This window comes from Bubalus bubalis, chromosome 4 (genome assembly GCF_019923935.1).
Source record: "Bubalus bubalis isolate 160015118507 breed Murrah chromosome 4, NDDB_SH_1, whole genome shotgun sequence".
Classification (NCBI taxonomy): Eukaryota; Metazoa; Chordata; class Mammalia; order Artiodactyla; family Bovidae; genus Bubalus; species Bubalus bubalis.
In genome coordinates this window covers 7,478,090-7,504,748 of record NC_059160.1, presented here as the reverse complement: position 1 = coordinate 7,504,748, position 26,659 = coordinate 7,478,090, and the positions used below count along the sequence as shown (strand labels likewise).

The 26,659-nt window shown below is 58.2% G+C and overlaps 1 protein-coding gene across 4 annotated transcripts in view; it reads left to right on the top strand.

Annotated features, from left to right (window-relative positions):
* The window catches only part of ZC3H7B (zinc finger CCCH-type containing 7B), a 56,819-nt gene extending 30,787 nt beyond the window's left edge, over window positions 1-26,032 (top strand). Inside the window, exons 8-23 of one of the 4 annotated variants that reach the window (XM_044940815.2) lie at window positions 2,885-2,927; window positions 3,516-3,709; window positions 3,990-4,311; window positions 5,103-5,191; window positions 5,987-6,086; window positions 7,834-7,995; window positions 9,992-10,197; window positions 11,190-11,290; window positions 12,335-12,516; window positions 16,482-16,567; window positions 21,459-21,592; window positions 21,698-21,803; window positions 21,935-22,043; window positions 22,269-22,402; window positions 22,530-22,693; window positions 23,035-26,032. In XM_044940815.2, the coding sequence (XP_044796750.1) occupies window positions 2,885-2,927; window positions 3,516-3,709; window positions 3,990-4,311; window positions 5,103-5,191; window positions 5,987-6,086; window positions 7,834-7,995; window positions 9,992-10,197; window positions 11,190-11,290; window positions 12,335-12,516; window positions 16,482-16,567; window positions 21,459-21,592; window positions 21,698-21,803; window positions 21,935-22,043; window positions 22,269-22,402; window positions 22,530-22,693; window positions 23,035-23,281 (2,379 nt within the window). In that variant the 3' untranslated portion in view covers window positions 23,282-26,032. Of the gene's footprint in view, window positions 1-2,884; window positions 2,928-3,515; window positions 3,710-3,989; window positions 4,312-5,102; window positions 5,192-5,986; window positions 6,087-7,833; window positions 7,996-9,991; window positions 10,198-11,189; window positions 11,291-12,334; window positions 12,517-16,481; window positions 16,568-21,455; window positions 21,593-21,697; window positions 21,804-21,934; window positions 22,044-22,268; window positions 22,403-22,529; window positions 22,694-23,034 lie in introns of all 4 variants that reach the window. The other 3 variants (XM_025282793.3, XM_025282795.3, XM_044940816.2) reach the window with 3 other exon arrangements.
* The last annotated feature ends 627 nt before the right edge of the window (window positions 26,033-26,659 follow it).

Genomic DNA, 26,659 nt, shown 5'->3' with positions numbered 1-26,659 from the left:
ACCCTGAGCCAATCCCCACAATCTGTACCACTGCCCCGCACCCCACCCCCTGCCCAGGACTAGCCTATCTTGGTTCATCCATCATGAGAGCTTTGGGTTTGTTCTCGGATATAAACAACCTCAAGCAGCAGAGCCAGAGGCAGCACACTGAAGGGTTGGGCTCAATCTGTCCCCATTCTCACCACTGCAGCCAGTCCCTGCCTGGAGAAGAGGAGTGATGACAGCTTGGGCCTGCACCAGGCTCTTGAGGGCAGCCCTGGGACCCAGAGCACCTCCCCCATCCCAGGAGGGGCCTTCTGGGACCACAGGGGCAGAGTGGGGGTATGGAGTGTGTCTGTGGTGCTGGGAGTGGTCCCTACACATTAGAGTCAGAGTTAGGTCACTGCAGGGGGACCGTTGGGGGTACCCTCACTCGTGGACCCCGAGAAAGAAGCCAATGGCAACAGGAAGAGTGGGAGTAGGACTGAGAGAGAAAGGTGGTTGAGATCGGACCACCAGGCCTTGTCTAGGGGGCGGGGCAGGGCCCTGCACACATCAGATCCCCCACCACCCACCACACAGGAACTGCTCAGGAGGACTTGGGGAGGGGGACGGGCTGTGAGAGCTGACCATGGCTGGTGTCCTGCCTCCTTGTTGTACGTAGGGGGAAACTGAGCACAAGAGTGACAAGGGGACTTGGCTAGCGCCACACAGTAGGACAGCTCATTCACTCATTTATTCCACAGACTCCCAGGGAACCCCTTCTTGGCTCTGGACTGCCGCTGGGCCAGAGCTGAGACAGGCGTGTCCTTGCCCTTGGGGGCCTGGCAGGCTGCAAGGGAGGCACATGTGGACCTGCCTGTGTAGCATTCAGGATGGTTTGTAACCAGAATTGCTAGGTCTGCTGCATACCGGGTCTTCAAAAAAAAATTTAAATTAAGGGAATGTCTTAGTCTGTTCTGGCCACTGTAACAGAATGCGGGGAATTTCCTGGTGGTCCGCTGTCTAGGACTTGGCACTTATTGCTGGGGCCCCAGGTTCCATCCCTGGTCAGGGAACTAAGATCTTGGCCACGTGGTATGGCCAAAAAAAGAAAAAAAAAACCAGTCATGTACTGGGTGACTTACAAATAAGAAATTTATTACTCATAGTTCTGGAGACTGGAGGGTCTCCTGCCGTCACTGGTGGCATGGCCTAAAGGAAATGACGTCATGTCCTGGCCTTAGGTTCCCGCTGTAGGATGGAGAGGACACTGGTGCCCGGGTCCCTGGGTGGGTGTGTGGCTGGCATAAGGGAGTGCAGTGCCCGAGGCAGGGCTGGGCCTTTCGGGTCTTTCCAGGGCAGTGTTGGGGAGCCCCTGCAGGTCCTTGGGGCCCATGAGGGGGTGTATCTGCTCATCACAGCGGGCAGAGTGGCGCTGGGCAGGCACAGTGGCTGCTGAGAAGACAGTTGTTGAATGACTGAATGATCATGGCCACAGGGGCACAGCAGATATCGGTGGGATGCTCAGCTCCACAATTGCCAACCCTCGGTGTCCACTGAGTCTGTAGCCGGGGGGTGCCATGCATGGCAGTGGGCACCCCAGCCCCTGGCAAGCCAGCCACCCATCCCTGCAACCTTATGGATCCCCCACTACATGTTGGTCACAGGGATGGGAGCCTTTAAGAAGCCCAGGCAGAGAGGACTCCACGGTGGAGAGGACCCTGCCTCCCTGTGCTAGCATGGTGCCATGTGTGCGTACACATGTGCACACGTGCACACACCCCCCCACATCCACCACACACTCCCACACCCACATACCACCCCCTACACACAGTGGCCTGCGGACACACATGGGACGGAAGGGCAGGAGGGGCCCAGCCGGATCCCCTGACCTTCCAGAGGTCTCACTCAGATGCTGCATGTGAGCCTGACCGCTGGGCTCCCCACCAGATTCTCCAGTGTGGAGGTGCCAGCCAGGCAGTCATTCCCCGCATGCCTGGGAGCAGAGATGGCACGAGCTGTGCCCACAGGGCGCTCCCCATGGTTTGGAGACAGTGAGGCCCCAGGGCACTCTTGCAGCCTGGGGAGCCAGACGCAAGGAGGACTGTGAGATCCAGGACTAGACAGAGCCTGAGGCAGCCTTGGCCTCCTGCTCACCTTGGACTTCGCAGAGCAGCCAGGCTGCGGGATGCGGGCAGGTGGAGAGGAGGGAGCCACTCACTTGAGCACCTGGAGGCAGGTGGGGAAAGGCAGGCCACAGCCCAGTGCTGGGCACAAGCCAGGCGAGTCCACTCGGGCCAGGCGTGGAGGCCGGTGGACGAGAACGCCAGGTTCCCCAGGCCAACCTCCTGGTGGCCTGGATTTAAAAGTTGATGCTTCACATTCGACTGGCACATGTAGCATGCCCTGTGTGTCGGGCGCTGTTCTAAGCGCTGTACAAATGTCACGTGATCTCATCCTTTTAGCAGCCCGGGGAGGAGGTGACTGTGCTGTCCTCATTTTACAGATGAAGAAGGGGGCCCAGAGAGGGTGGGGGACTTGGCCAGGCCCACAGCACAGGCTTGGGCCCAGCTTTTCCTCCAGTGGGAGGTCCGCAGGTGGCAGGGGAGCCCCACCTGGGCCGGTTGGGCCTGGGGCTATAACTGGGCAAGGGGACACTGGTCAATCAGGAGACTGGTGTTTTAGGCTTTGAGCTGTGACCTGTCCACGCCTGGCATGTACATGGAGGGCTCAGTAAAACACCCCCTTGTGACGGGCAAGGAACCAGCTCAGAGGTTGCGTCCCGTCCCTCTGAGGACACTGGTGAGAGGCAGACACAAGGCCCCTGACCAGCCGGCCTGGTGGTTAACACAAGCAGGTCACTCAGGGAGGGGGCCCTCGCAGCCCGTGTCTGTCTGACCTGCCCCATCCTCCTTCTCTACAGGGAACTTCCAATGGATTGGGGTCCATAGATGACATCGAGACAGGTAGTGTCCCTGATGTAGACGACGGGGTGGAGATGCGCCCTGGGGAGAACTCAGCCCCTACCCCCCCACGACTCCAGGAGGTCAGCCTGGTCAAGCCCCTGCAGATCCCTGGCCCTGCAGACAGGGCTCCTGGGGGCTCCCTGCCCTGGGGACTGCCTGAAGTATGAAAGAAAAGAGTGAGTGCAGGAAAACAGACTCCCCTGCAGGGCGAGTCTCCAGCCTGGGAGGTATGGGGTCACCTCAGTGGGACCCAGCTGGGGGTCTACCTTTCTCGAAGTCCTCCTTTCTTTCTCTTCCTCACTGGCTTCCAGGAGAGGTCACAGTTACAAAGTGTTCTTGAGAGGGGGTGTTGCATACCCCAGAGGTGGGCACTGACCTGGCCCATCTGGGAGATGCTACAAGACTGAAGTCCCCTCTGCCAGCTGAGCCTCCCCGTGGGGTCAGGTCACAGGGGAGGCAGGGCTCCAGGCTCCGGGGAGGCAGGGGAGGAGGGCAGGTGGTGGCTGAGGAGCCCCGGGCCCCGGGCCAGCTCCCCCATTCCCACCAGATGGGACTCCCTGCAGCTACTGAGCCCACCCCCATCCACAGACTGCTACGTGGACCTGCGAGGCTCCCCGGCCCTGCTCCCCTCCATCCCCACGATGCCCCTCTTCCCTCACGTTCTGGACCTGCTGGCCCCCCTGGACAGCAGCAGCAGGGCCCTCCCTGGCACTGAGAGCCTGGATGACTTCTCCGACGGGGACGTCTTCGGTCCAGAGCTGGATACCCTCCTGGACTCGCTGGTGAGCGGGGCTGTCCCCTCCTGTTCCCAGAACCCCTCTCCCCCCTCCCCATTGGGACCCCATCACATCCTCACATCCCAGGTGAGGTGGAGGGAAGGCCCGCATCCATGTCGCAGTGGGGAGACTGAGGCCTAGGGGAAGGCTGCTTGCGCTGGATGAAACAAGAAAAGTACAGAACACGCATACAGGAGGGACTGAGGTCCACCCCGCAGAACGGGCCTGGGCACTCGCATCTCGCTGGTGTTCTCCTCCAACTCCTCCCTCTGTTCCCATCTTGCAGTCCCTGGTGCAGGGTGGCCTGCCTGGCGGCGGTGTGCCCAGCGAGCTGCCCCAGCTGATCCCCGTGTTCCCCGGCGGGACCCCGCTGCTGCCCCCTGTGGTGGGGGGCTCCATCCCCGTGTCCAGCCCGCTGCCCCCTGCCTCCTTTGGCCTCGTCGTGGACCCCTCCAAGAAGCTGGCAGCCTCTGTGCTGGATGCCCTGGAGCCTCCGGGCTCAGGGCTAGACTCCCTGGACCTGCTGCCATATTCGGAGACCCGGTTGGATGCCCTTGACAGCTTCGGGTCATCCCGTGGTTCCCTGGACAAGCCCAGCTCCTTCGTGGGTGAGGCCTTCCGCCACCACCTGAAAGTTGGCAAAATGCCGTCTGTCTCTAGTCTCTGGGGAGTGCAGCTGGGATGACAACTCTTTCCTGGTCTGGGGCCCCTGGCTTTGCGTCTCCTGTAATGCCCACCACAGTGTGGGCCCAAGACCTCAGGGGCTGGGTGACTTGCTTAAGATCAAGAGCAGGGCTGAGATGTAGTCTGGTGTTCTCTGCCCAGCCTCCCAGGACCCTGGGATCTCCAGACTGGTGGGAGGATGGTCCTGGGGCTGGGGGCAGAATGCAAGGCCATGGGCTCTTCCAGCACCACTCTGACCTGGGACCCTGCAAGGAAACAGACCTTCCTGGGCCTCTGTGAGACCAGTTTTCCGACAGACCTAGCCTAGAGTGCTCGCTGTTGATGGGAATTCCCAGGGGGCACAGATGGGCTTCACGGAGACTTCCTGGAGGAGGTGACAGCTAGCAGGATTGCCTGCCAGCCGACGGAGCGATGCTACGCAGGCCTGGTGTTGGAGGGTCTGGTGGATGAGCAGAGGCGTTGCCCACAGGGTGGGTGGGTTGGGGGGCCTTGAAGGCCTGAGGCTGGTCTCAGAGGACCGTGAGCCAAGCTGAGGAGCTCAGGCTTTCTCCCGGGGGCTGTCAGGGCATAGAAGGTGTAAGCGCGGGGTGGACGTGCCTGAGCTGGGAGGCTTCTCTGTCCCCGGGCGATGGCTCACATAGGAGAGCATGTGTGGCCTGGATGGCTTCTCCAACGTAGAAATACAGAAATACAGAGGGCCCCTTACACGCTTCAGGGCAGGTGACCCCTCTGTCTTCTCGCCCAGAGGACACCAACACGCAGGACCATCGTCCCTCGAGCGGTACTCAGAAACCAGCCCCCTCGGTGAGTGACTCGGCCAAGATGGGTGCCCAGGTACCTCGTGCTCTCCGGGGGGTGGAGGCAAAGCCCTGTGGGCTCCAGAGTGGGGGTGAGCCCTCAGCGTGGGATGAGGTCCAGCATCCCTCAAGAGCAGGTGGGCTAGAGATGGTCTCTTCCTGGCCCTTCCAGACCCTTCCTGGCCTGGTGGCATGCTGGGAGCAAGCAGAGGGCTTGGCCCTTGCTTTTCTGACCAGAGAGGACATCGAGGCTCAGAGGATTGAGTGATCTCTCCAGGGTCATTAACATCCCATATCTCAGGATTCAGCCAGCTTTGAGTTGAGGAGAGCATCTGTCCAGGACTCAAGTGACCTAGACTCTGGCCTCAGCCAAGACAGTAGCTGTGTGGCCCTGGGGAAGCCAGTAAACCTCTCTGAGTTTTGCCTTCTTCCCATCTAATGAGGCTGTGGGGGCTTGGGAGAGAGGATGGGTTGGAGGGGCTGGTGGCGGGCTGTGCTTAGGCCCCAGTCAGGGCCACTCCTGTTCACTCCTTTTATGTTGGACTTTGACTCAAGTAAAGGTTCTAGGCCAAGGTCACTGTCACCCAGGCACCTTGACTAGGCTGAAGTAGCCCTGTTGGATTCTTGGATCATGTTATAAGGACCTCCCCGTCTGGGAGGCTGGGGGATGGAGGAGGGTCCCAGGCTGTGGTTCGGCTCTTGGGTGGGATGCGGGGGATGTCACACTTCTGGTGCCCGGGCTGGCCCTGGTGGCTCCGGCCACTGTCCAGCACCTAAAATGGCCAACCTCCTCCTGTTACAGCCAGAGCCTTCCATGCCCAACACCGCCTTGCTCATCAAGAACCCCTTGGCTGCCACCCACGAGTTTAAGCAGGCCTGTCAGCTCTGCTACCCTAAAACAGGTAAGGCCACACCTCCATGCTCCACCCCTCTGCCCAGAGATGGCAGGGGTCTCAGGAGCATAGAATCCCAGAATGACAGAACCCCAGTGCACCCGTCAGAGAGAAGTCTGGGAAGACAGAAGCCCTGCTGGCTATTTAGAGCAGCCAGGGATGTCAGGGGAGAAGGCAATGGCACCCCACTCCAGTACTCTTGCCTGGAAAATCCCATGAATGGAGGAGCCTGGTGGGCTGCAGTCCATGGGGTCACTAAGAGTTGGACATGACTGAGCGACTTCACTTTCACTTTTCACTTTCATGCACTGGAGAGGGACATGGCAACACACTCCAGTGTTCTTGCCTGGAGAATCCCAGGGACGGGGGAGCCTGGTGGGCTGCCGTCTATGGGGTCGCACAGAGCTGGACACGACTGAAGCAACTTAGCAGCAGCAACAGGGATGTCAGGTAGGGCAGGGACTTTCAAAACTGCCAGAAAGGCTGGAGGGGTGGAAGCCAGGAGACACCATCGAGCCTGTAGGCTACTTCTTCACAAGCTGAGGCCCAGAAGTGGGGTATGCTGCTCACACAGAGCTCAGGGGGTTGCTGGCCAGTATCACGGCTATCCCATAGCCCAGAGGCTGGTTCCTGGCTGTGGAAGGCAGGGTCTAGCTGGCTGCTGCAAACATATCTGCTGAGAAAGTGCAGCCTGCCTCTCTGTCCACATTCACCTCTCCATCCAGCTCTCACTGGGTGAATTCAAACCTTGCCTAGAATCCAGAGGACAGAGGAGCCTGAGAAAGGTTATTTCCTGGGCTCCCCGCCCCCGAACCCAAAGGAGACTGTAGGAGCAATTCCAGATAGGTACCTGGTGTTGGTAAACAATTTTCAACACACCTAGAATTTCAGATTTCTAGACTCAACTTCATTTCATCTGCCAGAATTCCACAGTCCTGATGTTTCAGAATAATATTCTCTGGGTATCTCAGGGTTACAAATCTTCCCAGCCTGGAATTCTCCATCTCAGAGGGGCTGGAGTTGACAGGACCTCAGAGATCATCTATTGCTGTCATCCACCCCCTCCCCATCACATGCATGTCACGCCTGCCAGAGTCATCCTGCGAAGCCCATGGCCCTACAGGGCCAGGGGACAGAAGGCCGTCTAGCTGGGTGTCTGTGCCCACGAGGAGGTTTTTTTCCTTGTACGGAGTGCATCCCCTCCCTGATCCGCAGTCCCCTGCTAGGGAAGCAGAGCTTTTGCCCACCAGGTGCTGGCCAGCCATGTCACGTAGGTCCCCACGAGGGACCTTGGTCCTTCTGGTCTTTTTGGGGAGACTCACCCCACTCCATTGTTGGGAGAGAGGAGTCCCTTGGTCAGAAGATTCAGGAGGACCAGGGGAAAGAAGAAAAGAAGCAGGGGAGGGAGGCTAAGGAAAGCTGGCCCCGCCTCCGTGGGCAGGAAAAGGAGGAGACGGAGCCTGCTCTCTGCCGGGCTCTGTCTTCATCATTTGTTCCAAGCAGACACTGACATGGTCAGGCTCTCTGACTGGAGAGTCAGGGCGGTGGTGGAAAGGGGGTGGATGCTGAGAAGGGGCTCCTCAGAGGGGATCTCCGGCCAGCCCCGACACCCTGTCCACAGGGAGCACAGGCAAGGAACAGGCGGGAGGCCCGGAGGAAGGAGGTGGGCTTCTAGGCAGCACTGGGGTGGCCAGTCCCCCATCCCCCTTCAGTTCTGCCTCCGGAACCACAGTCCCAGACCTCCCTTCCCCCACAGGCCCCCGGGCAGGCGACTACACCTACCGCGAGGGCCTCGAGCACAAGTGCAAGAGGGACATGCTGCTCGGCCGGCTCCGGAGCGCTGAGGACCAGACGTGGAAGCGGATCCGGCCCCGGCCCACCAAGACCAGCTTCGTGGGCTCCTACTACCTGTGCAAAGGTGGGTGGGCCGCCGCAGGAGCGGGCGGCACGGCCGAGGGCCCAGCTGCCCACAGCTGGCCGCGGCTCTGCGCCTCACCGCAGGCAGACAGGCAGACAAGACAGGGGTGGTCTGGAGAGGATGGAGTCCACGTAAGAACAAGCAACCCCGGCCCTGACCAGCTCTGCAGACAGACGAGAGCCTCTGGGTGTTACACTCGAGCTGGGGCCTCGGTGGCTCCTGGGTGGGAGGATCAGAGAGTTCTGATCCTCGCTGCTGGGCCCCAAAGGGCTATGGGAAGGATGTGGAGAGAATCTATGTAAAGCACTGGAGACTGGACCATAGTAAGGGCTTGACAGACACTAGCTTTTAAAAACTCGTGTGTTGTCATCATCCTCCCTTCTGGCTCACGTTGGGTTGACATGTTGTGGATATTCGGCAGGTACCTCATTTGCTTTCTTCCTCTTCCCAACCAAGCGTCTGGGTGCCATCTGGGTCCAAGACCTGAACAGTCTTGATAGTGTTCAGAGCTTTAGAGTGTCACCCTTTTGTTGCCACCGCCACACATCCTCACGACAACTCTGAGTGAGGAAACTGAGGCTTTGGGAGCCCGCCCCAGACTCCGCCTTTGTCCCCCAACCCAGCCCGTGGCAGTAGCCCACTCAGGCTTTCTGGATCAGCTCGTTGTCTTCCCGGCTGGTTCTAAGAGCTAGATTTATTTTGTTTAATATTTACTTACTTACTTTTGGCTGTGTCGGGTCTTGGTTGCGAGATCTTCCTTTGCAGTATGTGGGCTTTTCTCTCAAGTTGTAGCACACGGGTTCAGTTGCTCCACCACATGTGGGATCTTAAGTTCCCTGACCAGGGATTGAACCTGTGCCTCCTGCATTGAAAGGTGGATTCTTAACCACTGGACCACCAGGGAAGTCCCTCAGCTGGATCTTAAAGACTTGTCGTTTCTGAGCCTGAAGGTCTCCTCCGGTCGTGCCCAGCCAGTGTGGATGAAATCCCGATTCCATGAGGCCTACAAGTCCCCCGTCGGCCCTGAGCAGTCGCCACATACACTGAACCCTGACTCTTGCACACATTGTGCCCTGGGAACCTGATCGTCCTCTGCTCCTCCTTCAAGCAGTGCCCAGATCTTGGGAGCCCCCCCAGGGCTCCCCGATGGACTCAGAGTTGGTCACAATGCAGAGCCCACTGTCTGTGGGGTCACTTGGCCACCGGCCTGCTCATCCCTGTGTGCCTGGCCAGGGGCCAGGGGCGACTTAGAGTGTAAGGGAGGGGGACGAAGAAAGAAAAGCAGTTCCCACTGCCAGGAAATGGCTGGTCTCCAGGTTATAAACCTGCTGCCTTCCCAGCTCCCTGGCCCCCAGGAGTTTATTTATTATTATTCTATTTACTATCATTATTTTTTATTTTATATATTATTTCACTTAATTCCTACAACAACCGTGTTCTCGTTTCATGGACAGCCGAGGCTCAGGAATAACAAGGAATCCCCAGGCCACGTCTGCCAGACCCCAAGGCCCATGCTTTCCATCACCAGGGGTATTTTCCTTGTGACTAATAATAATATAATAATAATAATAAAACCTCCCATGTTTATTTAGAGGCTTATATATGTCTGGGCTTCCCTGATGGCTCAGATGGTACCCTGATCCCTGGAGTGGGAAGATCCCTTGGAGGAAGGGCATGGCAACCCATGCCAGTATTCTTGCCTGGAGAATTCCATGGATAGAGGAGCCTGGTGGGCTACAGTCCATGGGGTTGCAAACAATCGGACACAACTGAGCGATTAACACTTTCACTTTCTATATGTCTACAAAGACCATTTGTGCCTGCCATCTTGCCTGGCCCATACACAGCAGGTCTGTGCAGGGGAGGAGCAGGGATGACCGCATACTCTCCCAAGCCCCGCTGGGTGGCTGCCTGTCCTTCCAGCCGCGGCAGTGGCTGTGAGGGTGCTGCGGTGCCGTCTGCCTGGCGGACAGTGTGTCCTGTTGCCTCTTTGCAGACATGATTAACAAGCAGGACTGTAAGTACGGGGATAACTGCACCTTCGCCTACCATCAGGAGGAGATCGACGTGTGGACGGAGGAGCGGAAGGGCACCCTTAACCGCGACCTGCTCTTCGACCCGCTGGGGGGCGTCAAGCGCGGCAGCCTCACCATCGCCAAGCTCCTCAAGGAGCACCAGGGCATCTTCACTTTCCTCTGTGAGGTACCAGCCCCTCCCCAGTCCATGCACAGACTGGGGTGGGCTCCACGGTGGGCGATGAGCCCGGGGACCCGAGGGTTTTGGAGGCCTGTCCTTCCAATGAGTAGGTTCCTGGGACTGTCATAAAGTTAGGCCCATAGGACCCTATGGCACTAGAGCCCAGATCCCATCCAGTCCCCTCATTTTGCGGAGGTGGAAACTGAGGCCACAAAGAAAAGGAACCACACCTGGCTCTTGACTTCCGGCCACCAGAGGCCAGACTCAGTGCCCTAGGAACTCATGCTAAGCCCCCCGCACTTCCTTGTTCAGCTGTGCTGGTTTAATGCCCATGGCACCTTCCGGCCCACTTCCCTGCCTGTGTCCAGGCCAGGTCCTCTCCCCGGGGTGCCCTCCCCACGTTTCTGCGTCTTGGACCCTCTGAGTCTCAAGGGTGATGCCAGCAGCCCCACCAAGCTGTTCATTTCCTCCCCAGAGCTGTCACAGGAGACCCTGCTGGCCCCTGCCTCCCCACCAGGCATCACGCGATGCGGGCAGGGACAGGCTCCATCTCTGGGAAGTGAGGGCGCTGGGTCTGGGTTGCCGGCAGGGTTTGGTGCTGCTCGGCCAGCCCCCATCCCTCACACAGCCAGCCCTTCCCTCTGACTTAGAGCAGGTGGGCCTCCCGCTCCCTTCAGGGGACCACAGCCTGCAGCCTAGTGGGTGCATAGACGTCACAAAGCACCTGCGGTTCTGTTAGATCCTTCTTCGGTTTCACAGTGGATCCGTGGGACAGAGCAGGTGTGGTTTTCCCCTGGGTTACAGCTGAGGAAACGAAGGCTCAGAGATAAGGAGTAACTCCTGCCCCAGGCATTTGGAGTGGTGGGATCAGAGAGGTGGGGGCCAAAGACCCTGGGGTTCCCTTCCTCATCCCCCTGACTCAGGGCAGGGCTTGCAGGGACCCAGTCTGTCCCTCTGGGATGGCCATGCTGGTCCCAGCCCACCCCCTCCCTGGGCAGATCTGCTTTGACAGTAAACCCCGAATCATCAGCAAAGGCACCAAGGACTCTCCGTCTGTCTGCTCCAACCTGGCTGCCAAGCACAGCTTCTACAACAACAAGTGAGTGAGGCCCACAGCCAGACCCATGGCCTGGATCAGGGAGGGAGCAGGTGGAGAAGCCCCCTGGGGCAGCTTAGATGCCTGGGGAGCAGTTGTGGCCATAGGGTGGGCCTAGGGTGTCAAGGCAAGGGGCAGGATTTGAGACTCAGATCCAGCATCCACCTGGAAAGGACAGAACCACATGTACTGAGCATCTACTATAGTCCAAGCATTTTCTTACATATTTTAATAATCAAATCCCAGGGACGGGGGAGCCTGGTGGGCTGCCGTCTATGGGGTCACACAGAGTTGGACACGACTGAAGTGACTTAGCAGCAGCAGCAGCAGTCATTAAAGTCCTCCTGTGTGGAGGAGTGAGTGTCTCTGATACATGGTTGACAAAGCTGAGGCTCAGAAGCTGCTTACTCAGACAGCAGGTGAGGGCCACATCCCTGACTCCCATCCAGCGCCCTCCACTGTCCTGACACAGGCATTGGACAGTGAGTGTGAGAGGTTGGTGGGGTCCAGCACCCACATATGGTCCCTCTGATTTCTCTTGGCTGTACCCCAGCCTGAGTTGATGGAATCAGAGTTGGGTCCAAACCCCAGCTCAGACACTGGTCTGTTTTATATCCTCTGACCTCTGTGACCCTTGGTTTCCTCTTCTATAATGTGGATGTTAATCCCCATCTCCCAGGGTTACTGGGAAGGTAGTTAAAATTCCCAGCCCAGAGGAGATGCTCAGGCGTCATCCCTCTGGGTGCAAGACCAACTCTGGGGCATCAAGCTGGGGAACCCAAGGGAGATGCCCTTTCTGGGGGTCTGGTGCAGCTCCTTCCTAAGCCATCTCCAGGGTGAGGCTGGGAGAAGGGCACACTGCTGGGATTTGCAGTAGACCTGCCTGAGCATAGGACCCCCGCCCCTTCCCTCCTGTGCCAGTGGTGAATAGGGGGAGGCAGCCGGGTAGGAGATCCTCATCAAGTGTCTGGCACAGATACAGGGAGGGGGCCTCGGCCAGGGATGGGGGTCTGCAGACTGGCTTATGCCCCACCCCCCGCCCGCCAGGTGCCTGGTGCACATCGTCCGCTCCACCTCCCTCAAGTACTCCAAGGTTCGCCAGTTCCAGGAGCACTTCCAGTTCGACGTGTGCCGCCACGAGGTGCGATACGGCTGCCTGCGCGAGGACAGCTGCCACTTCGCCCACAGCTTCATCGAGCTCAAGGTCTGGCTCCTGCAGCAGTACTCAGGTGAGGACTCAGGTGGGGGCTCAGGTGGGGGCTCAGATGAGGGCTCAGGTGAGGATTCAGGTGGGGGCTCAGGTGGGGGCTCAGGTGGGGGCTCAGGTGAGGGCTCAGGTGGGGGCTCAGGTGAGGATTCAGGTGGGGGCTCAGGTGGGGGCTCAGGTGAGGATTCAGGTGGGGGCTCAGGTGAGGACTCAGGTGAGGATTCAGGTGGGGGCTCAGGTGAGGACTCAGGTGAGGGCTCAGGTGGGGGCTCAGGTGGGGGCTCAGGTGAGGACTCAGGTGGGGGCTCAGGTGAGGATTCAGGTGGGGGCTCAGGTGAGGACTCAGGTGAGGATTGAGGTGGGGGCTCAGGTGAGGACTCAGGTGGGGGCTCAGGTGAGGGTTCAGGTGGGGACTCAGGTGGGGGCTCAGGATCGAGGCTCAGGTGGGGGCTCAGGTGAGGATTCAGGTGGGGGCTCAGGTGAGGACTCAGGTGGGGGCTCAGGTGAGGATTCAGGTAGGGGCTCAGGTGAGGACTCAGGTGAGGATTCAGGTGAGGATTCAGGTGGGGGCTCAGGTGGGGGCTCAGGTGAGGATTCAGGTGGGGGCTCAGGTGAGGACTCAGGTGAGGATTCAGGTGGGGGCTCAGGTGGGGGCTCAGGTGAGGGCTCAGGTGAGGATTCAGGTGGGGGCTCAGGTGGGGGCTCAGGTGAGGACTCAGGTGAGGATTCAGGTGGGGCCTCAGGTGAGGATTCAGGTGAGGGCTCAGGTGGGGGTTCAGGTGAGGGCTCAGGTGAGGGCTCAGGTGGGGACTCAGGTGAGGGCTCAGGTGGGGGCTCAGGTGAGGACTCAGGTGAGGATTCAGGTGGGGGCTCAGGTGAGGACTCAGGTGGGGGCTCAGGTGAGGACTCAGGTGAGGATTCAGGTGAGGGCTCAGGTGGCGGCTCAGGTGAGGACTCAGGTGGGGGCTCAGGTGGGGGCTCAGGTGAGGACTCAGGTGGGGGCTCAGGTGAGGACTCAGGTGAGGATTCGGGTGAGGGCTCAGGTGGGGGCTCAGTTGAGGACTCAGGTGGGGGCTCAGGTGGGGGCTCAGGTGAGGGTTCAGGTGAGGACTCAGGTGAGGACTCAGGTGAGGATTCAGGTGAGGGCTCAGGTGGGGCTCTGATGAGGATTGAGGTGGGGGCTCAGGTGTGGGCTCAGGTGAGGACTCAGGTGGGGACTCAGGTGAGGACTCAGGTGAGGATTCAGGTGAGGACTCAGGTGGGGGCTCAGGTGAGGATTCTGGTGGGGGCTCAGGTGGGGGCTCAGGTGAGGGCTCATGTGGGGGCTCAGGTGAGGACTCAGGTGAGGATTCAGGTGAGGGCTCAGGTGGGGGCTCAGGTGAGGACTCAGGTGGGGGCTCAGGTGAGGATTGAGGTGGAGGCTCAGGTGATGACTCAGGTGATGATTCAGGTGAGGATTCAGGTGAGGACTCAGGTGGGGTCTCAGGTGGGGCTCAGATGAGGATTGAGGTGGGGGCTCAGGTGGGGGCTCAGGCAAGGACTCAGGTGGGGGCTCAGGTGAAGACTCAGGTGAGGGTTCAGGTGAGGACTCAGGTGGGGGCTCAGGTGAGGACTCAGGTGAGGTCTCAGGTGGGGACTCAGATGAGGATTGAGGTGGGGGCTCAGGTGAGGATTCGGGTGGGGGCTCAGGTGAGGGTGAGAGGACTGCAGGGTTCAGAGGAGGGCAGTGATGTTGTGATGGGGGCTGCAGAGAAACCAGTACTTCCTGGACATCCTAGGACTCAAAGGCTCTGCATTAGGGGGCTTCCAGGCCCAGAAGACCCTGGGTTTATCCCTGTGTGGGCACTGCTAGGGGAGCCAGTGCAGAGGAGCCAGGAGGCAGAGCTCCATGGGCCATCTGGGTGGTCTGGTCTCCAGCAGCCCCTCACTGAGCCCCACTGCTCCTCTGTGAGGCAGTGATGTCAGCTCCGCCTCAGCAATGAGGAGGTTAAAAGCCATTCACTTGCTCGCTGGCTCACCTGACGGGATTCCTTGAGCACCTACTCCATCAGGGTCCTGAGTGAGCATGTGGAGGCCCCTGGCCTCAGGGCCCTGGGATGTACATGAGAGCAAGGCAGACAGTCGGACGGGGAGGTAAGGGACCCTCCATCCTTCTGCTCCAGGAGGCACACTGTCCCCTGCTGCCTGTCATCGTTCACTTAACAGCATTTTTGTTCTGTGTGTGCAGCATAAAATAACGGTGCATCTAACAAGCCTTGTCTTCTGAGAGTTGGTGGAGTAGGGTGATAGAATTTCAGACGTACATCAGTAACATGAGGAAAGGAAAGCAGAGCAGGAAGACGGAGAGGGACTCGGGATGGGGCATTTGGGATTAGGAAGTCTGGGAGGGCTTCTCGGAGTAGGTGGCATTTGAGCAAGGAAGGGCAGAGAGAGCATTCCAGGCAGAGGGATCAGCAAGGCTGGCAGCCAAGGAGCAAGCTTGATACAGAAGGAAGGACGTCTGTGAGGGCAGAGCAGCTTCGTGCTGGGGGGAGGGGCAGTATCAGAGATGAGGCCTAAGAGGTGAAAAAGTCTCGAGATCATAACAGAAATAGAAATAGTTGCATGCATGTGTGCATGCTAAGTCGCTTCAGTCACGTCTGACTGTGACCCTATGGACTGTAGCCCGCCAGGCTCCTCTGTCCGTGGGATTCTCCCAGGCATGAATATTGGAGTGGGTGTTCATGCCTTTCTCCTGAGGATCTTCCCCGACAGGGATTAAACACCAGTCTCTTATGTCTCCTGCATTGGCAGGCAGGTTCTTTACCACTAGCGCCAGCTGAGATTGTTCTAAATACAATGTGCAGGGTTCGGGGGTCGGGGGTTGAGCGGGTAGAGTTGTATGACCTGATCAGTGTTTTTAAGAATTCGCTCTAGCTACTGGGTGGAGAACAGAGGGGCCAAGGGCAGATGGAGGGGGGTCCGGGGGTGTGGCTCAGGCCCTGGTGGCAGCGGTGGAGGTTGTAGAAGTGATTGGATTCTGGGTATTTTGATGGTGGAGCCAGCGGGAGCTGATGAACCAGACATGATGTAAGAGACAGAGAAAGGGCATCAGGTTGACTCCAGTGGGGACTCTGTGGGCTGAGACAGGGAGGAGCAGGTCAGGGGATCACGTCTAGGCTTGTGTGGGATGTGGGGCGGTCTGAGCTGCCTGTTGGACTTCAGGTGGAAAGGTCAAGCAGGCAAGCCAGATGGGGGTCTGGAAGGTCCCAGGAGAGCTCTGGGCTGGAGATGCATCCATCAGCAAGAAGGTGGGTGCCAAGCAGATGCCTGGCCGAGTAAGGCCCTACTGGGGAGCTGCCATGGGGGAGCGATATCCACAGGGCCAGACTGCAAATGAAGTGGGTCTGCAGAAGGATCTAGAAGACCAGAGCTGGGTTGGGAGGAGGGCAGGCCTCGTGGAAGAGGCTGTGAGCTGCCCCTTGGAGGTGCGCTCAGTGTCCACAGTCAGATTGGGAGGGTCTGGGCCACCAGGCTTGGGTATCTGTCCTTTACCAAATGGCAGTGAAGTCCTGGCCCCTTGGTAAGCGGGGCAGCCGGGCTGGGCCAGACATGAAACCCTAAGAACCTGTGGGCTAGAGGCCACCGAGCAGGGGTCAGACTTGAGGTCCCCACTGAGGGAGGCAGGGGACAGGGGAGGGACAGAGACACTGGCGTGGGTACAGGGAGGCCCCTGTCATCCTGCAGAGCCCACATCTTGCTCCTGCATCTTATTCTCTGTGGGACCTGGAATAAGACCTGGAATCAGGCCTCTGTCTCCAGCAGCAGATGAACCAACGGGCCTAGAGAGCATGCAGGGTATCCCTGCTCCCCTCGTCTTTCCCTGGCCTAACTGGGAAGTGGGGCTCCTCCCTGGGCCTGGGGTGGCATCAACACCTCTTGGACCCCCCGCCTTTCTCCTCACTGAGCTCCAGGGATGCCATGTCTTTCCCCCCTCTCTCTTTCCAGGCATGACCCACGAAGACATCGTCCAGGAATCCAAGAAATACTGGCAGCAGATGGAGGCTCACACAGGGAAAGCCAGCAGCAGCTTGGTAAGACCCTGGGCTGGCATAGGGGGTGGGGTCAGCCCCCACAAGGGGCATCCCCCGTTCCCCATCCCTTTGGTTTATCTTTATGTAATGGAGAGTCCAGCTCTTTGTAATCTCATGGACTGTAGCCCCCCAGGCTCCTCTGTCCATGGGATTCTCCAGGCAAGAATACTGGAGTGGGTTGCCATTCTCTTCTCCAGGGGATCTTCCTGACCAAGGGATCAAACCCGGGTCTCCTGCATTGCAGGCAGATTCTTTACCATCTGAGCCACCAGGGAAGCCCCCATCTCTTTACCTAGTCGTCATTTATTTAACAGAAAATTTTAAGAAGAACACAAAGAATTTGTGTATAGCTTTTTCTAGAGTCCCCTGATGTTAACATTTTACAACTGTCCACACTCACTTTGTGCTGTGTGTGTGTGTGTGTGTGTGCATACACACATATACATTTATTTATAGAAACACACACTTTTCTGAACCATTAGAGAGTAAGATGGAGACATGATGCCCCGTTACCCCAAAATACTTCAGTGTAAAAATAAGGACACTCTCTTCCATAATAACCACAGTACAGTTACCAACATCACCAAATTCACGCTGGGGTGATTATCCGGATTGTGCTGTACTGTACACACGTGCTTAGTTGCTCAGTCATGTCCGACTCATTGTGACCCCATGGACCGTAGCCCGCCAGGCTCCTCTGTCCGTGGGATGCTCCAGGCAAGAATACTGGAGTGGCTTGCTGTTTCCTCCTCCAGTGATGTACTATTATTCAAATTTTTGTGACTCCTCCCCAGATCCCAGCAACACATTGTATTCCTTTATTGTCTTGTGTGTGTGTGTGTGTGTGTGTGTGTGTGTGTCTTTGATCGCCTTTAATCTACAGCAGTTACTCAGTCTTTGTGTTTCATGACATTGACTTTTTTTTAATATTTATTCTTTATCTATTTGGCTATGCTGGGACTTAGTTGTGGCACCTGGGTCTTTAGTTATGGCTTTAGTTATAGCTTTAGGATCTTTAGTTACGGCTTTAGTTATAGCTTTAGGATCTTTAGTTACAGCTTTAGGCTCTAGTTCCCTGACCGGGGGTCCAGGGCCCCTGCATTGGGAGCACAGGGTCTTTAGCCACTGGACCACCAAGGAAGTCCTGACATTGACATTTTTGAAGAACCAGATGCTTTGTAAAAGGCCTGTCTATTTGGGATTGTCTGATTGGAGACATGTCACCTCCATTTGTCCCTTCCCCGGTAACTTGATTAAAGGTGCCTCTACTGGAAAGCTTTCTCTGTTGTGAAGTTGATCTCTCCTCCTTTGTAATGAATGACTGTCTTCCTGGAGGGCCTCTGAGACTCTGTAAACGTCCTGGTGTCCCTCAGCCTTTGCCCCCACTGCTCATATCACTTCCTATCCCTCTGGATCCTCACCCGGGTCCCCTGCCGTGAGCTGGCGCGTGGTGGTGTTTTCGGGAGGGGAGACTGAGGCTCAGGACACGCTAGAGACTTGCCTGGGAGAGCAGCAGAGGTGGTCTTGGGTTCTCTGACGGCTCGTCTAGAGTCCACTCTGCTCCCGACCCAGCCGCTCCATCCCCGTCAGCCTGAGGGCACCTCATTCATAAACCGCGGATCAGAATCTTGCCTGCCATCTCCAGGGCCAGTGTGAGGCTCACAGGAGCTGACCATGTCCCTGCTCCACGCAGGGACCCCATCACCCCTGAAGCTCACACTCTCCCCAAGAGGCAGGGGTCATTATAACTCTATCTGATAGAGGGGAGAGAGGGGTGGTCTTAGGGCCCAGGAGACAGTCACGTGGGGGATGACTCCCACCATGCCCGGCCCACCCACTGGTCACCTAGGGAGGACCCTGGGCCTCAGGCCCCTCTTAAGGCCGGCCTGGGTATGGCTGGGAGCCAGGGAGCAGGCAGGCTGGCCAGTGGGGTATGCCTGGGCCAGTCTGGCTGACCTCGGCCTTCAGTTTCCTGGCCTACCTGCTCCTTCCTGGTCCTTTTTCTTTCTCTCTTCTCTTCCTAGTGGTTCTTGTCCTCCGCCCCTCTCCTACTCAGTCCTCTTCCCCACCCGCCATGCAGTTTATTTTTGCTGCTGGCCAGGAGCCCAGCTGGGAAGCAATGCAGGACTCAGGCTGGACCTGCAACGTCGTCTGCTAGAGAGAGAACACCAAGTCTGAACCACCGCCATTCTTCTGACCCCCCCTGCATCCTGCCCCCCTGAGATGCCACTCTTGGGCCTGGCTCAGGAACAGGCCTTCTGTGCCAGGCCTGGCTGTGGCCCGGGCATGAGGTGTCTCGCTTGCCATCAGAGGGTGGGGCCAATGGCAGCTTGAGGTCAAGGACAGGATGCCAGGGTAGAAGCTGCTCGGGCCTGGTGCTCCCGGTGCAGCTGTGCCACCGTACAGGGGAGCGGGAGCACCTGCCTCACACCAGATCTCTGTCCTCAGGCCACTTACCCGCGGCAGGGTTAGTGACCGCTCTGAGCCTCTGCTTCCACTCAGTTCAGTGGGAATGACCCCTACCCCCAGGTCTGCTGCAAGAAGATGCTGAGTCTGCAGTTCTGAAAAGGAAACTCTGTGGGCCAGCGTGGCTGTTCCTTAGAGCAGTGGCTAAGCCTTGGGACTCCCTGGACTCTACTTACCTCACCTGTGAAATGGGCCCTCTCACACTTCTGTGAGGAATCAATGGGACATCTCGAAATCACTGGTGACACGTAAACTTCCTGCCAGCTTTAACCAGGCCGTGGGATCTGAACCACCTCGTGTTGACTGATTCGTCTAGTTGTGAGGGCCAGGCCCAATAGAGAGCAGGGCCTAGAGGGTGCGGATAGGGGCCTGCCAGGTAGCTTTAGCCAGGTTACAAAGGCGGGATTTTACCTTGCTGTTGGGATGTGTGTTAACCTGGGGCTGAGCCAGGCTGCATGAATCCCAGCAAGAGGGTCATTCAACACACAGGAGGGACTTTCCTGGCAACCTAGCACTTAAGACTCTGTGCTTCTGACATAGGAGACACGGGTTCAATCCCTGGTCAGAGAACTAGGCTCCCAAATGCTGGGTGGCACGGCCAAAACAAACAAACAAAAATCCAACAAAGTGAGAGCCCCCTCCTGCTCAGGGGAGGCCCTGGTCTAGGCAGTGCCAGGGACAGAGGATCCTCCCATGGCAGGAGAGGAAGAGGAGAGGGCTGCCTGGAGGGGTGACCCCACATCTGAGGCCCCAGGGAGCTTGGGAAGGTCTTGCTGACAGGAGGGCCAGCAGGGTGGCCAGCACAGTTGGGCGAGGGGTTGCAAGTGGTAGGAGACAAGGCTGATGGGCACTCCTTCCATCTCTCGCCCAGCCCCCGACCCTGCCCCAGGCAGGAATGCAGAAGAGCAGGCCCTCTGCCTGCAAAGGAAAGGCTGAGACAGAGAATGGGAAGGAACATGGTAGGGCTTCAGAGAGGATGGGACTTCCCTAGTGCGCCAGTGGCTAAGACTCCATGCTCCCAATTCAGGGGGTCCCGGGTTCAATCCCTGCTTAGGGAACTTGATCCCATACGCTGTAACTAAAAGATCTTGCAGGCCATAACGAAGATTGATGATCCTGCATGCCGCAACTGAGACCTGACACAAACAAATAAAAATAAATATTAAAAAAAAAAAGAGAGAGTCCAGGGCTGCTCAGAAGTCTGTCCCACAGATAGGCTGGCAGGCTCCTCCAGCCCCACCCTCTAGGACCTGCTCGCCACCAGGCCTGGCCCTCGTAACTAGATGAGGCAGTCAGCGTGAGGTGGTTTAGGTACTATGGCAGCCCACAGGATGGCCAGCTGCTACCTAGGAGAACTTCAGGGAAGGCTTCCTGAAGGTGGTGCTTAAGCTGAATTTCAGAAGTTTCCAGAACAAGCCTGATAGAGAGGGGCATTCCAGGCATGTGCAAAAGCAGGGAGCTGCGAGGTCACAAGCCATGCCCAGGGACACTCCAGCAGCTCCACAGAGCAGGCCCGTGGGGACTAGCCAGATAAGGTGACAAGTACTCCTTCAGGAGACCAGAGCCCTGTCCCAGGCCTGGCCCCCATGCTGAGAGGCCGTGGGGCCTGGAGTTAGGGGGTCAGTTCAGTCCAGTAGCTCAGTCATGTTTGACTCTTGGCGACCCCATGGACTGCAGCACTCCAGGCCTCCCGGTCCATCACCAACTCCCGGAGTTTGCTCAAACTCACGTCCATCGTGTCAGTGATGCCATCCAGCCATCTCATCCTCCGTCGTCCCCTTTTCCTCCTGCCCTCAATCTTTCCCAGCATCAGGGTCTTTTCCAATGAGTCAGCTCTTCACATCAGGTGACCAAAGTATTGGAGCTTCAGTTCGGCATCAGTCCTTCCAACGAATATTCAGGACTGATTTCCTTTAGGATTGATTGGTTTGATCTCCTTGCAGTCCAAGGGACTCTCAAGAGTCTTCTCCAACACCACAGTTCAAAAGCATCAATTCTTCAGCACTCAGCTTTCCTTACAGTCCAACTCTCACACCGTACATGACTACTGGAAAAACCATAGCTTTGAATAGATGGACCTTTGTCAGCAGAGTAATGTCTCTGCTTTTTAATATGCTGTCTAGGTTGGTCACAGCTTTTCTTCCAAGGAGCAAGGGTCTTTTAATTTCATGGTTGCAGTCACCATCTGCAGTGATTTTGGAGCCCCAAAAAATAAATGTCACTGTTTCCATTGTTTCCCCATCTATTTGCCATGAAGTGATGGGACTGGATGCCATTATCTTAATTTTTTTAATGTTTCTGTTCTTTCACTTCCCACCAGTAAGTGGGAATGGAACTGCTGACTCCGAGGCTCCAGGCAGCTTGTGTGTCAGACCCCGGGGCCTCAGCCTGGTCCTGTGGCTTCACCAGCCCCTCTCACCAGCAGGGTGCCCCACGGACTCACGGGCCCAGCACCTTTGACCTGCAGATGAAGTTTGTGTGTGGCCAGTGCTGGAGGAATGGGCAGGTGGTGGAGCCCGACAAGGACCTCAAGTACTGCAGTGCCAAGGCGCGGCACTGGTGAGCCAGGCGCCAGGCAGGGGCACGGGCGGTGGACGGGGCAAGCGCCACGGGTGAGAAAGCCGGGCTCTCTGAGGAGGTCACACAGCCCGCTGTGTCCTGCAGCTGGACCAAGGAGCGGCGGGTCCTCCTGGTGATGTCCAAGGCCAAGAGGAAGTGGGTATCGGTGCGGCCGCTGCCGTCCATTCGCAACTTCCCACAGCAATACGATGTGAGTGCCAGGGCGGGGTGCAGGGTGGCATCAGGGCTTCAGATATGGGGCCCAGGAGGGCTTGCCCGCTGGCTGGGGCCATTACACTGTCCAGCAGGACTCAGCAGACTTTCCCTACGCCCCCACTGCAGCTCTGCATCCACGCACAGAACGGCCGCAAGTGCCAGTACGTGGGGAACTGCTCCTTCGCACACAGCCCAGAGGAGAGGGACATGTGGACGTTCATGAAGGAGAACAAGAGTGAGTGGGCAGGGTGGGGCAGAACTGACCCCGACAGCCCCACTTGGCAGGCCCCAGGGCACCCGCTGAACCTCACTTTGCTGCCAGGGCCCTGCCCTGGGCCATGCCCTCTCTGGGTCTCCAGTGGACCAGGCAGCCCCGCAGCTGGGGTCCTGCAGGGGTCGTGGGACAGAGTGGAAGGAGGATCCATGCTCACCAGGCCCTCCGTCCCCTCTTGCCCACCAGTCCTGGACATGCAGCAGACCTATGACATGTGGCTGAAGAAACACAACCCTGGGAAGCCAGGGGAAGGGACGCCTGTCGGTTCACGGGAAGGAGAGAAGCAGATCCAGATGCCCACGGACTACGCCGACATCATGGTAACGCCCACCCGCAGGCTGGTCCCAGCTTGACCTGGCAGGGCCGAGGGGAGGGCCTTAGTCTCCTGGGGGAAGTGGTCTGGGCAGAGGGGCGGGGAGTGGGCACCCACGGTGGCCGTGTCCCCAGATGGGGTACCACTGCTGGCTCTGTGGCAAGAATAGCAACAGCAAGAAGCAGTGGCAGCAGCACATCCAGTCAGAGAAACATAAGGAGAAGGTGTTCACGTCCGACAGCGACGCCAGCGGCTGGGCCTACCGCTTCCCCATGGGCGAGTTCCGGCTCTGTGACAGGTGCCCCCCGGGGAGGGCTGGGCCGGGGGGCCGGAGTGGCAGGGCCTGGAGGGCTGTGGGGCGGCTGGCTCTGGTTCTGTTTGGCCGGGAGGTGGCAGACGGGGGTGGCGTGTCCAGAAACAGTCACTCCTGGCATGAGGACCATGGGGGCATTGGAGGCGGGGACTGCTCCTCCATGTGTGAGATCCTCAGGGAAGGCTGGGCCAGGCCTGCTGTCCTGGGGCTGACGCTGCTGGGGAGAGCCTTGTCGTTGGGGGGAATGGGGACTTCCAGCCCCAGGCCGGGCAGCCTGTGGAGGCCAGGGCGCAGGGCTTGGGCAGTGAGCCTCCTGCTGCCCGCAGGCTCCAGAAGGGCAAGGCCTGCCCGGACGGCGACAAGTGCCGCTGCGCTCACGGGCAGGAGGAGCTCAACGAGTGGCTGGACCGGCGTGAGGTTCTGAAGCAGAAGCTGGCCAAGGCCCGCAAGGACATGCTCCTGTGCCCGCGGGACGACGACTTCGGCAAATACAACTTCCTGCTACAGGAGGATGGGAACGCCCCTGGTGCCGCCCCGGAGGCCCCTGCCACTGCCGCCGGCACCGGGGACTAGGCCAGCTCTTGGCCACAAGTGAAGTCCTAGGATCAGGGGTCAGGGGTGGAAACAGAGTGCTGTTAGGAGGACTGGGGCCAGCCAGGGCTGGGGGCAGGGGGCATTGGGCAGCCCCCCACCCCGGGGCCCCATCCATCCTCTCTGCCCCCACCCCCACCACCGCCCCCGTGCATACCCAGGTGCACGAACTGCAGCCTTCCCCCTTACCCCTTGGTCCCAGGGTTCTTATCCTACCGAAGCCCTGGGCAGTGCCTCCCCTCCCCGACCCCAGCTCTCCTGGTTGTGGAGGGAGGGGTCTGGCTGACCCCTCCAGCTTCAGCCTATAGCTTTAACTTCTGTCTGCTCCTCAAGGGGGCCCAATGCTCAGGGCTGGGGAGCCTGGGGTCCCCCACTTGAATCTGCAGCAGGAGGGTCCTTCTCCCTGCCCCACTCCCACCCCACCCTCCCCGCCCCTGGGGGCAGATCAGGACACAACAAGGGCAGGAGGCCCCCAACTAGCTTTAAAACACAGCCCCAGGACAGGACTGGAGACACTGCACAGGTCACTTAACCCTCTGGGGCCTCAGTTTCCCCTCTGGTTGGAAGAATGGGAGCTGCTGGACTTCATGGTCTCTGCAGCCTGACTGGGGAGCCTGGCTCTCTGCTGAGGCCATCTGCCCAGCCCTTCTTCTTTGTGGGCCACTGAATGTAGATTGTAGATCATCGGAGCCTTCAGAGATAACACACCCCCAACCACCATTTTGCAGATAGAAAAACTGAGGCCTAGGAGAGGGGAGTGATCTGCCCAGCATCCCCAGCACACGGCATGGCTCAGCTGGGATGCACATGTGGTCACAAGACTCAGGGCCAGTTACCAGCTGGAGCCTCCAGGCTCTCGGCAGGGATGTGACAGTCTCTGAATCAGCAGCTGGGATCCCAGGCAGCCCCACCCAGGGGTGGGTCATGTCCACACCCTGTAGAGGGACAGTTCCCTCTGAGGATGGTCGGAAGGAGTGTAGCAGTGAAGGTCACTTCCCTATGGCCTGCTCCAGAGAGGAGGTTACCTGGCAGGGCGCTTGTGGGCTCAGGTTCTGCACAAGGTCCTGGAGGGGAGGGGACTGGGAGGGTGGGCAGTCATGGGACGTGGGGAGAAGGGAGACTTGACCGTGGGCACCATGGGCTGCTCCAGGATCAGACACAGCCCCTCTTTCTTAGGGACTCAGCAGAGTCCTTCCACCTTCTCCCCTCAACCCAGACATACAGTTAGGACCATCCATCCCAGCCCCTCCCTGATCCTGGCCCTACCAGCTGCCTGGGACCCCAGCTGACCCCCAACTCCCACCCGCCCCCCCCAACCAAGCCCTCTCCCATCCCACCTGTCTGATGTGTCTGCGTGCACCCCCTCCTCTCCATCCCACCCACTGTGGGCAGACCCAGCCTCCCCCGGTTCCCTAGACATTCCAGAACGCCCCACCATTGGCACAAGAGGTGGGGTCCCCCGGAAGGAGCCGAGGACCAAGGCTGGAGTCAGTGGTGAGGGGTGGGGGGTGAGACAGAGAGAATGGAATACCCTTTATTTCCCCTCCAACAAGAATTTCGAGTGTGCGATGATATGATGACGGGCACCCTGGGCCACAGAGAACCCCGTTCTCGCCGCCGCTGCCCGACCTCTTCCTGATAATTGTGGCATGCATCGTTCCTCTCCCCGCCCCTCCCCCCGGCAGGCCAGCACTGAGGGGTCTGGGTGCTGGTGGCGTGGCTGGGGGCGGAGGAGAGACCCGAGGTGGGGGCCGTGGCCGTGAATGCTGATGACGCTTGTTTCCCCTGATCCGTGCGTTGCAGTCTGTCGTCACCAGCCTTGTTTCTAGTGTGTATATATGTCGCCCCCGTGATGCATATATACACAGGTATTAAATATATCGCTCTATATAATATTATATATGTGTGTGGTATCCGAGGAATCACATCTAATGATAAAGAATGAGGGCTAAAGATAAAGCATTTGGCCAGAAAATGCAGCCATCCTGGCATAACGAGGAGGACTTTTCGGGGTCAGCAAGCCTTTTGCAAGGATTGAGGGACTGAAGTGGGGTGGGGAGGGCAGGTACTTTGGGCAGCAGGGGCAGAAGTGGTCCCTGCCTGGGCTCAGCTCTGCCTCAGAGCTTCCAGACCACCCCTGCTGAGTAGGGAGGGAGCACGTGTGCTCAGGGAAAGAAAAGGGCTTGGTGTCTGTCTCCCACCTGAAGGAATAGGGTTAGAATCCAGATTTTTCTTCTTCTCCAGCCTGTTATCCATGCAGAGGCCCCTGGGATGTTGGGGGCACCCTGGCCTGGCCGGAGCTGGATTCCCCCATGGGGTTGGAAGAGAGCCACAGGCAGGCAGGGAGCAGGAGGTGGGGGTGGGAGACAGGCGTGTACTCTGAATGATGAGTGTGTTTATTTCAGTTGTGAACCCGACCGAGAGGCTCAGAGAGTTGGAGCGGGCCTGTGTCCCCCCCGCCAGCAGGCAGGGACTAGACATCACGGCGGATACGGCAAAGCGGGGACAGGCACCCCTGATGTGAGGGTCCCTTAGGGATGGGGCCGGGAGGGAGGCTGCGTTTCTCAGGTGGGCAGTAATCAACTTAATGGTCCTTTAAAAATGTCTGTGTATTAAAAATTTAAGAATACCACACTTTAATATTAAATATTCATAAGGTCTAGTATCTTGATAATAATGTAGATGTTTTAATAACAATTTTTGTCCTTCTTAAAATAAAACGAAAGAAACTTGCTTCTTTTAGCCTTTGTTCTAGAAAATAAACACGTGCACTTTGACCTCTGTCCCCGAGATGTCACTCCTGTTCCTCCCTTCCTAGCACTTGTGCCAGGGGGCCCTTGTGGGACGAGCTGGCCGGCTGGCTGGCATGCCCCAAGGCAGAAATTCCGAGGGGTGAGGGGCAGAAGGTCTGTGTCCTTGCGCAAACAAGGCAGCCCGCTGACCCTGGCTCACACAGAGCCTCGCTGGCGGGGACAAACTACTCTCGGTTTAAGTGGCCCCATGGGCCACCCTTTGCTGGCTCTTCTGCAGCCTGTCTGCTCATGGCCTCTGTGTGGGGACTCAGCAGTACCCACACTTTCCTGCTTTTACCCTGTACTATCTCTGTGCCCTTTCTGGGGGTGGCTTATTCAAGAAAGGTAAGGGGCTCTGACGTGCTTTGGAACGTGAGCCTTTGTGCAGCCTGGACTCCTTGGTGCCTGAGGGAGGTCTGAGTCACATGGGACCAGCTTCCTCATCTTTAAGAGACAGCAAACTGGATCAAGGATTCTCAGTTGGGGATCCTTGTATCTGCTGGAGGCCCTTTTGCAAATCTCCTGGATTATGTGTGGCTACAGGTGACGGAAGGGGTCCTGACGGGAG